This window comes from Vicia villosa, unplaced genomic scaffold, assembly GCF_029867415.1.
Source record: "Vicia villosa cultivar HV-30 ecotype Madison, WI unplaced genomic scaffold, Vvil1.0 ctg.002310F_1_1, whole genome shotgun sequence".
NCBI lineage: Eukaryota > Viridiplantae > Streptophyta > Magnoliopsida > Fabales > Fabaceae > Vicia > Vicia villosa.
Window position 1 is genome coordinate 91819 of NW_026705890.1, and position 11289 is coordinate 103107.

General features: G+C 34.6%; 1 protein-coding gene across 1 annotated transcript; it reads right to left on the minus strand.

Moving 5' to 3' along the window:
• Window positions 1-3883: 3883 nt before the first annotated feature.
• Window positions 3884-10942, minus strand: LOC131638405 (sucrose synthase-like). Its single transcript, XM_058908966.1, has 14 exons — window positions 10807-10942; window positions 7766-7868; window positions 7552-7678; window positions 7258-7409; window positions 6976-7168; window positions 6518-6853; window positions 6313-6408; window positions 6043-6216; window positions 5842-5958; window positions 5589-5755; window positions 5236-5460; window positions 4593-5156; window positions 4356-4494; window positions 3884-4162 (listed from the first exon to the last, which is right to left on the minus strand). Exons 2-14 carry the CDS (start codon window positions 7855-7857, stop codon window positions 4130-4132), a joined length of 2415 nt encoding a protein of 804 aa, XP_058764949.1. The 5' UTR covers window positions 7858-7868; window positions 10807-10942; the 3' UTR covers window positions 3884-4129.
• Between the last annotated feature and the right edge of the window lie 347 nt (window positions 10943-11289).

Here is an 11289-nt window from a genome sequence, read left to right on the forward strand (position 1 = left end):
TGCCAATTTGTTTACGGTGATTTCCGGTAAACAACCGCTAGTCTTCCAAACTATAATAAATATGATTTGGTTACTCGCAGGATCGACTAGATTGATCCTAGGACACATAGTCAAAAAGATTGTTTATCAATGTTCATTCGAACCATATTCATGATTCGTCTTCGTCAATAAGCGTTGTTCGATTAAAGAACAAGTAATCTTGATAATCACTTTGTTATATGTAAGTATGATTTTGATGAAAAGATAAGTAACATAACATATGAAACTAAAAGGACTGTTAAAACGTAAAGAATCTTAGAATGCAGGAACGTTAAAAGACTTTGAAAATAAATGACATGAAGGTAATTTGAAAGTAAATGATATTAAAGTAATTCGAAAGTAAATGACATTAAAGTAAAGATACAGAAATGTAAATGGCAAGAAGTAAATGGAATGCAGTAATTCTGAAAGATATTCGAAAACGAAAGATAATACACATGTATTAAAGTGGTGGTGTCATACGTACATTTTCTCAGCGAACTCTTTCTCTTAACGCTTGATACTTGAGTAAATATGTGAGTGATTTGTACAAAATGAACACACAGAATCCTAACATTAAGACTCCTATTTATACTAGTTTCGACCTTAACGGTCCTACACTAATCTGCTGCCACGTCTCTCATAAGAACTTCCAGCGACGCCATCTGTTACTTGGACAGTTACGAAACCGTCTTCGAATTTCAAATCTTCCCGCCTGAGTCCGTCTTCGACGCGTGGCAGTGTATTAAAAACACTACGAAAACACGCTAAGTAGTAATACTTGAATATATTTATAAATTTTGTCTAAGTCCCCGAAGACACATACTTTCGCTAGCTTTCAATATTCATTATCTTCATAACGAACTTAGAATTCTCGAAGCATGGCCATCAGTAGCCATTCTTTTATTTTTAAGGGATGGCCATCAGTAACCATCTTTCCTTCGATTTTCCACTTCTTCGAAGGACAAATATCACAAAACGAAATCTTCAGCTAACAACGTGCTTTTTAGGATGTCCAGCGATTCCATTGTCGTTCTCACGCCTATGTTGAACCTGGCGAGAGGATTGTTCTATATCTACAAGCATGTGGCTTCGGACATGTCATCAAAATTGACAAAAACACCATCGACTGAAAATTCATACTTGCGTTACAAGAGCGATGGAGGCCTGAAACCCAAATGTTCCATCTTCCAATAGGTGAGTGTACAATAACTCTGGAGGATGTCTATATGTTGCTTGGTCTGCCCATTGATGGGAATGTTGTTAATGGAAGTGTTCAACATGCAAATGAACTATGTTAGAAGGTGTTGGGAAAGGACCTGATTATGATGGATCAAGGTTCAAGAGGCTAGGGAATCAATCTAGCTTCCCTTAGAGATTATTATGACGAACTTAAGTTGGACGACAACTCTACTGAGGAGCAAATTTTCCTTAAAAATAAGGTTTATATCATGTTAATGTTTGGTAACCTCTTATTTCCAGAGTCAACATGTAACACTATCAACTTTTTTTATTTAAGTCTATTTGATAGCATCAACAAAATCAGAAAGTATAGTTGGGGGACTGCCGTTTTGGCCATGTTATATTAATCTCTCTGTAAGAACGCATACGACGACACTTGCACATTCTATGGATGCGTGTTCCTTCTACAAGTATGGGGCAAGGACAACTAATCATTTCCTTATGCAACAAGGTAAGTCTTTTTCAATTTGTTAACTCTCTTTTAGAAAAAAATCTGAAATAACACATTTGCTCTTTTTTTGTTTTAGGTTTTGTGGTCGGTTGAATTACAGCAGGAATCCGAGGGGGAATATTATATTGTATCTGCAACTATTGGATCACCTCTGAGCTCAAGATGTATTACCACTAAACTTTTTTATGATGCGTATATATGTATTACAAACCATCTTCCAAATAATATATTATATTCTTTTTTCCTATGCAGTTTAATTGGAGACCATACTTAAGGCTCGGACATGAGCCCAACGCCCGTGACCAAGAAGTTTGGACTGCGGTGACACCTATCATAAGGTTCAACATTATGGAGATGCACCATGCTAACCGTGTGAGACTCCAATTTGGCATGCATCAACCGATCCCGAATCCCCCCACTGATTTGGGTTGTTGGCATCTGAAAAGAGTGAATCACCAATGGGATCACCAAGATTGGAAATCATTCACACCTGAATGTTGTGAGATGTGGAAGCAGTGTCGCCGCTATGTGCTCCAGTTCCCCGTTGCCCAACTCCCGATGTATACAACTGAAGAATACGTGAATTGGTATAGACCAGTGACAACCCTTGAAATGTATGTGTCCGACCCTTACTACTTACACGACCCCCGCCAACAGCAATACAACGAACAACCACCCCAACAACGCCAACAGAGTCAACAACGCCAACAACGTCAACCAAGCCAACATAGCTTTCACCAAACAAAGTACCAACACCATCAGACCTCTGAACACCCTTACCGTGAAGAGTATAAAACGCCCTACCAAAATCAACCCAGCCATCAACAATCATGGGGCTTCACCCAACAGCACCACGACGCAGGCCCCTCCACTAGGCAACCCAGCCAACATCACTCATGGGGCTTCACCCAACAGCACCACGACGCGGGCCCCTCCACTAGACAACCCAGCCCCGACATGGGCCCAGATAACGGATACGACCCAAACGAGCCAATGATCCCGCAATCATCACTTTACCATAGCTCCCAACAATCACAACAACCGCAATATGGCTACACCACACCCCAACAAACAATGCCTTTTTTCCAAGGCAACTCAAGCGCTGGGTTTTACCAACCATACGTGGCGACCCCACCACCACGACAAAACTTTGAGGGCATGGGGACCCGAATCTTTGACAGTAGGATTGAAGACTACATGCCCAACGAGCGCATGAAGGGACTAATCCGAGGCCTACCTACCCAAACACAACGAGAACATCCAAGGACTAGGGGTGTCGTCGACCACCTTTCCAACGGATCCGAACATCGCCTTCTTGTAGAACTGACGGTCATAAGGGTCACGATTAGAATAATTTTAATATTTTTTAAAAATATATTCCCGTATTTCCTGTATTTCTCATATTTGTAATGTTTTTCCCGTATTTCCAATTATAATGCATCGTCTTATATCATTAATATATATACTCCCGCAATTCTAATTATTTATATAGTAGTTTTTTTTTTTAAATATTAAAAAAACAAAAAAAACAAAAAACAAAAATTACTGCGACACACATTGGCGCCACCCGAGGTGGCTTATAAAAACCCCCATGCACTAAGGTGCCACCCCAAGTGGCGCATATGACCAAATATTTGTACTAAGGCACCATAGGAGGTGACTTCTATGTATAAGGCACCTTCCAAACCTGGTTACCCAGGTAATTTTTTCCAAAACCTGATTTTTTGGATAATTTTTTTTTTAAACTTGGTTATTTGCATTTTTTCCTCATTTCTTATTTCTCGCATAAACTACTTCATTTGTCACATAAACTTTTGTTGGTATGTAACACTTCATAAACTATATTTACTAAAAATTATTCTCTTGGTTTTTCCACTAGTTAGGGATAGACTCCAAGTTGGTAGAACACAATGGTCACAAAAAAGATGCTTCTCCCACTGAATGTATATCTGATAAAAAAGAAGCCAAATTTCTTTCACCTAACTTTCCAAAATTGTATGTAATGTAAGGTGGCAATATTTCCACCCTGACTTATTTGTACAAGGTACCATAAAAAGTGCATCCTAGAGGGACAAGTTGCGTGGAAACTCAATGGCCCAAAAAATTCTCACTATCACACACACGTGTAACATACATAACCCAACCCATAAGATAAGACAATGAACACCAAAATTGAATTGAAAGCACTTCTGAAATTTAATTTATGGGGTTAACACCCAATTGGAAGATTCCAGTAACATCCAAAAATGCAAAAAAGAAAGTACACTTTATTTCTACTTAAAAAAGAAAAAAGAAAAAACAATTTTATTTTCGATCGAAAACCTCGTCACAATATCAAAATAATGGTTTTATTTATTTAAAATCGCTCGACTTCAAATGATAAAATGTTGCTTCCGCGGTATCTTCTTTCTTCTTCATTTACTCTTCAACAGCAAGAGGCACAGATTGAGCCTAAACATCACAAAATAACACTTTTAAATTAATAAATTAATCTCAGTACTGATCCCCGAATTAGATTAGACGGTCAGTGAAATAAACATTGAAAACAACATTATTAATCATTTCTTGGAGAAAAAGCAATGTATTAAACTACTTTTAAATTTCAAAAGCTTTAAATATAGTGTAATGAGAGAAGAAATATTACCAATTGGCTGTATTTGAGTGCATAAAACATCTCAAGGTAGCGTTTGCTCTCGCGGCGATCAAGGTTGGTCACATGCTTCCAGAAGCCATACACGCCAGTAAGAGTCAGAAGTCTGTCAGAATAAATCTGCCATGTGTACCTATAGCGCAAAGTCAATAAAATGTATGTGTCAAGACATAAAACACTAACATAGACATCAGACACGATAGTATAACTAAATTTGTCTAAGTAACTTACTTCTCATGAATACGTTTGAGACCTCCATGGGAGATTGTGTCCCAATAAGAAGGATCAGCCTTAGTCTTCTCGAAGAATTCAACAATAGTCTCAGCAGCGCGGTCGCCATGATAAGGATCAATATGGTAACCAGATTTTCCATGAACAATGATCTCAGCAGGACCACCATTACATGTAGCAAATGTTGGCAATCCACAAGTCATAGCTTCAATAACAGTTAAACCAAAAGCTTCATAAATAGCTGGCTGCACGAAAGCACCCTTTGTGTCACAGATGACACGGTAAAGCTCTCCATTTCTAATTCGGTCCATTTGGGCAGAAATCCATCTGAATTGTCCGTTCAATTTGTAGGTCTCGATTAGGCCGTACATTTTCTTCATCTCAGCAATCTCTTCTAAATCCTTGGACTCCTTCCTTCTGTCTCCAGCAACAACAACAAGGTTTACCAACTCCCTTAGGCGAGCATTCTTGCCATACCACTCAACAAGTCCTGTAATGTTTTTTACTCGGTCCAGCCTTGCCATCGTGAAGATAATCGGCTTGCTGCGATCCTTCAGTACACATCTGTTACAAAACACCGTTAAATCAGACAAAGGTTCTGTGAAATAATAAGGAATCTAGTACTAAATTGTATTGCGCTTACATGTGTTCCTCATTCTCCACTGAGCTGTAGAGAAGTTCTTCGATATCAGGATGGAATGATGTCAACCTACGTTCGGTTTCAGTATATGGGAAGTAAATGCTCAAATCAGCTCCGGGAGAGACAATGTTGAACTTTGGATCAAAGACATTGATACCGTGAACAACGCGGTAAAGTCCAGGAAGGGTGAAGTGTGTGTGACTCTCATACTGCCCAACAGTATCCTTGCTGTAAAATCACAAAGACATGAGATTTTCAAGTTCAATAAGTTTATCAATAAATAGTTTATCAATAAGTTTATCAATAAGTTCATTAAGAACAAACATAACGGATGAAACGATTTAACAATAGTTTACCTTCCAGCGATCTCTTGGAAGGTACTTGTGATGATAAAGTCTGTGTGGTTCATTGCAAAAAGATCAGCAGTAAATTGGGACGAGAAGTGATATTTGTCATCAAATTTTTTCCAATAAAGGTCAGAGTCGGGATACTTGGTCTTCTCGAGTGCATGAGCAATAGTGCACTGCAATTTCGGGTTAAAATTAGCGTATAAGCTTTCAGATATTTCAAAGTTTAATCAACAAAGGTGAAAACTATATGTAGACGAACCTGTGTTACACCTAATTTATGTGCTAACAAAGAGGCAACAATGTTTCCATCACTGTAGTTTCCGACGATCAGATCAGGCTTGCCTTTCAACTCTTTGGCAAGTTCATTGGCGACATCCTAATGACAATAAATAGTTTCATCTCAATCAAGTGAAAACATAAAAATGATTACATTGTGTCAAATTTATGAACGAAGTTTCACCTCGCTGAAAGTCTCTAGGTAGGGCCAGACTTCGAATCTTGAGATCCATTTGCGAACAATTCCCTTTTCAGTTCTAAAGGGAACTCGAAGAATGTGGCAATGCTCGGTATTGTATACCTTCTCAAGACGTTGACCACAAGTAGTTCCCACTGCATCGGGGAGAAGACGGGTGATCTGAATTTAACAGAAACCACGAACACCAGTTAGAGAAATATCCATATACCATACGGAATAAACACACTAATTCGTCATAAGAACATTACAACATACAATGAGAATGCGAGGTGTGATATCCAACCCTTGTTGCTTGATGCGTTTGAGCATCTCTTCCTCCAAGGCACGAACTTGGTCCAAGATGTACACAATCTAGGTAAAAGGAATAATAAGAAAATGTCACTCAATCTTGAAAGGTTGCGACCGCAAAGACATTGCGCCACAATTTAAAACTATGATGCAATATGTTGTCGAAACTAACCTGTCCACCGGTATCGGGGTATCCTAAGACATTATCTTGGGCGAAATAGCCGTGTGGAGAAAGGATGACAACATTAAAAACCATAGGGATTCTTCCAAGGAATTTCTCGAGGGTGTGAGGATCAGGTGCGTCGAGAAGGTCCAACAGAAGTTGGATCGTTTCAACGACACGCTCAGCAGTGTCTCCCCACCCTCTCTCCAAACCAATATCCTGGAATTCGAGTTCAAACTCTGAGTACAGTGTTTCAGGAGCAATTTTGATCAGATAATCCTCAGCTTTTCGCAAAACATGTTGAAGAGAATTCAGATTCTGAATTCTGTCATTAACCATAATATTCTGCAATAACCAAAACCTTAACTCAGTAAAATCAAAACAAACAAACAAAACAAAAATTCGCGATTAAGAAAACAAAAAACATCTAATGTGTAGCAAATTAGCAATACATTTGTCGAAAATACCTTTCCATTATGGTTATGAAGCCTAAGAAACTCCAGAAGTGGCTGCAAACTTTCTTTGCCATGGAAAAGCTTAGCAGAAAGATGGCGATTGAGAAACTCAACGCCATTTCCAATCGACTTGTTCTGTGTTGGTTTCGGAATCGACGCATTGAATGGTTCAAAGTCCAACTCAAGCACAAAGTTCCCATTAGAACTACAATAAAAGATAAACAAAGCATGTTAATTCTCTTCTCATACTAACAGTAACATAACAAAATCACAATGGAACCTCAAAAATTTTACCTTCCTTCAACAAGCTCCTCCTTGAACTTGAGATACTCAGCAGCACTCAATTCATCGACAATAAGACGATGCACGTCGACTCTCAGATACTCCCAAACTCCAGGCCTTGGACGAACAGCAAGTGCAACAAATGGTGCTAACACTATAGCTTCCTACACAACACAAACCAAAAATAAAGCATTAACAAACACTTACGGGGCTGAATGCCAGAACTGAGTCCGAACCAGATTAGACGGTCCAGTGGTCCCGTGGCCAGATAGTGGTGATGAAAACAATAACAAATAAATAATTTACCTGAGTAGATCTCAAAATTTGTCCAAAGGCTCCATTAACAAGCTTCTGCTTATTCTCCTCAGGAATTTCTTCAAACTCAGCAATGATCTGATGATGTTGAAGAATTCCCTTTCCCTTTGCTTCAATCCTATTAACACCACGAGATCACCAATTCAAACAAACATGCATAATTTTTTTAGAAATGAAAAAAAGATAAAGAACATTTAGCAGGTACCTTGACAGAAGAGCCAGAATTTCGTTCCTGTGAGCAGTGAGAGTTTCATCAAACCTCTCACGGAGTGAGGTGGAACGGGTGAGACTCGCCATTGTTTCAAGAGCTTAAGAAATGAAGAAATAAAGTGAGTGGAAAAAGGTTGAAGAAAGAAAAGAATGAATGGATGGAAATGGAAGTGGTGGAGGTGTTAATTTATAGGCAAGACTCGAGCGCGAAAGACAGAGAAAGAAAGAACATATTCAACATAACACTTTTGTCAAGGACTGTTTTGTAAATTCTTGACTTCAAATTACATTCTAGAAGTAGCTTTCTATAAATTGTACTAGTTGTAATTATCGTAATTATAATTTGGTAAATTCAGCTCAATTGATAAATTGATAGTTGTACAGTGAAATTAAATTACTAAGCACCTAGTAATTATAGCAAGGTTTTAAAAATTATAATCTTTTTGAAAATACTTGTGAAATTAGAATTATATTTAGAAAAATAATAATAAATAGATTTAATCAAAAGATTGTTTATATTTCTAACACCTATGGATGGCACATGGGATTGGACTTGCCCAAGGTTTATCGGTTCAAGTACATGGACCTTTTTCTTGGTGGAAATTTTGAATAATCTTTTTGTCTTTAATTCTAGTAACATTTTTCACTTTTTGTTTTTGTTTTTAAATATATAATGTTCGGCAAAATCTAATAATTTTCTAATGATTTCCTTAAAACATATTTGTATTTATAATTTTATATAAAGTGTAATTTATATTAATATTACTTAATTCTTAATATATTAATATATAAAGATAAAAATAAATAAAATAATTTAATTTGTTGAAAAAAAATTTTTGAAAAAAAATTTTCAGTGTGCGTGTATGGTTTAGTGATAAAATCTTGAGTCTTAAGGGTGTGTCTCCTCAAAATCTTAGATTCAATTCTTACTAGGCCTACCTATTAAAAAAAACAATGTTTATTTTCAATATGCATGAATTATGTTTTTCAAAAATCTTATAAAATCCAACTGAATCTTTGATTAGTTATAACAAAAAAATTAGAATCCGGCCGAATTCGACTGCATTTACCTCAAATCTAACTGAAAAAACTGATTTAATTGAGAACGAAGGCGGATGTGGATAAAATCTATTTTCTAATAACGAAGGTTGAACGAAAATGTTGGTATCCACCCCATATCTACCCGCCATATTTGAACCTATTAAATTTATTTTATTATCTTTATTTTAATAATTTTATTATCTATTTAATTTTTTAATCTTAAGATAATAAATTTATTAAAATTATTATTAATCTTTTAAAAATATAAATTAAATAAGAATGATTAAATATTATAATTATTAATAAAATAATAAATTTAATTATTCATTTCTATTGCTTTTGAAAAAAATATGAGTTGTAACAATTAAACTCGCCCCCGCCCCCAACATGCTCAATGAAGTTAACAAAATTTAGTTACTGATCTAACTAATGGAATATATTTCTAATAATTTAATATTAAATTACAATTAACTAAAATAAATTGAATTTATTTAATCCAAAAAAAATTATTTTGATTTTAAAAAATAATTTTAATTTCAATTGGGGTGAAAACATCATATAATAATTTATCTTTTTATAATTTTTTATTTTTTATTTTGATTAAGCTGGGTTAGAATTTAAACACATTTATATTATTTAACACATTGATTAAAAAAAACACATTGATTAAAAAATTAATTAAAAAAATATTAATCAACATTGCATTTTGTTGCTAATGACACGCAATAATTTTTGGTGTTACACCATATGTTACGACTTTATGAAGAATTTGGATTAATTGCAGTGAAGCCTGGTCCCCTCATGAGGCTTATCGTAATGCTTAAGGTACTTATATATAAAAATATACTCCCTCTGTTCCTTTTTAAGTGTCGTTTTAGCAAAAAACTCTTTAACCAAGATAGTGGATTATTAGAGTTAATTTTCCTGTTATACCTTTATTTATTTTTCTCTTTCCAAATAAATTCAATCATACATTCTCTTTTTCCAATAACTAATTGAAAAATTTGAGATGGAGTTATTGAGAAAATAAGGGTATAAATAACAAACTATAATATTAAATTATAAAACGACACTTAAATAGGAAAAAAAATTCTTTTAAAACGACACTTAAAAAGGAACGGAGGGAGTATCAATTTTTTATTTTAGAGCAATTAGTACTCTTCAATTATAGTACTCTTTCATATCTATTTATAAGAAGCAATGACATATTTACGAATCTAAGAAATGAAGTGCTATATCAAATGTATCCACAATACTTTCTCATCTGACATGAAGTTATCATAACTATTAATGCAAGACTTTAATAGCAATAGGACAGTTCATAACAATAAATTGCTTTCAGAAATAGTAATCAATATTGAATATGAAGTGAGGTTGAGTTAGATATATATTACTACTTCAAATGCAAATATTCGAAATAATTAAATCAAATAAAATTTAAATTGCAATAATAACAGTTATCTTAAGTATGTCGACACTCCACCTAACATAAATTTGATCTCTTTGTACTCTCAATTAGGGTGTGGCATATCCGATTTATAGGTTATATCACGTAAAAGCTACTAAAAATTGAATATATATAAAATTTAATTGGGGATGCAAGTCTAAAATTTTCTCTTCGTTTCACAAATAAATGGGATAGAGAGATATGCAAGTCTTACGGTTCTAAAAGAAATTTATAAAAAAAATAATTATTAATATTCATATCCAAAACAAATGAGACAAAAGGAAACATATATGAATTTAAAATTTATTATCGAATAAAAAAGAGTTTAATTTATATGTACTGATTTTACACTATCATCTAATAGAAAACTAATAAAGTGTCTTGTCATTAAAAGAACTTTTAATTTAAAGTGTGATTTATTTTGATACAAACTTGTGATTGGTTGACAGTATAGAATAATTTTACGGTCAGTGTAGTGTATGAATCTTTTTCTCTAAAAAAATGTGATAAAAGAAATTTTAGTACTAAGCACAAAGCTACAAACATACCTTGTTGTTTTTGAAATGGCAGCAGCACAGCACCGAATGAAGGAAATGATGAAATACTGAATGAAACAACAAAATGGTGGCAGAACAAAGAAGCTAGCAAACAAAATGCAAGTACTACTAAATGAAATGTAGAATGAATGTGTGAAGAATGAAGAGTTTTGAAGCCTTTTTATAGTGAAATTAGGAGAAAATTTTCATCATGTTTTGCTTCTTCACATTTTAATTGCCTCTTTTCCAAGAAAGTGTTGTTCACTATTCATTTGTTGATATTAATATTATAATAAACTTTCTGTGGTTTCTTTGTTGTTTTCATAAAAACCACTTTTTGGTATCATCAACCGCTACTACTTCAATCTCTTTCATTCCTGCTAATTCACGTTTTTTAAAGTTAATTAATTCATCCACTTTTGATTAAAATCCAGAAGTTTATGATTTAATTAATAGTTTGATTATACAATGTGCTATCCTCGTAGTTGACAATTA

What these genes read in the sequence shown, in the direction of transcription:
- LOC131638405 (XM_058908966.1), bottom strand. Translation starts at nt 7,857, where the DNA reads ATGGCGAGTCTCACCCGTTCCACCTCACTCCGTGAGAGGTTTGATGAA. An exon ending in ACCCCGATACCGGTGGACAG is followed by an intron (nt 6,409 to 6,517) that starts GTTAGTTTCGAC and finishes CCTTTTACCTAG; the next exon opens with ATTGTGTACATCTTGGACCA. An exon ending in ACCTAGAGACTTTCAGCGAG is followed by an intron (nt 5,959 to 6,042) that starts GTGAAACTTCGT and finishes TATTGTCATTAG; the next exon opens with GATGTCGCCAATGAACTTGC.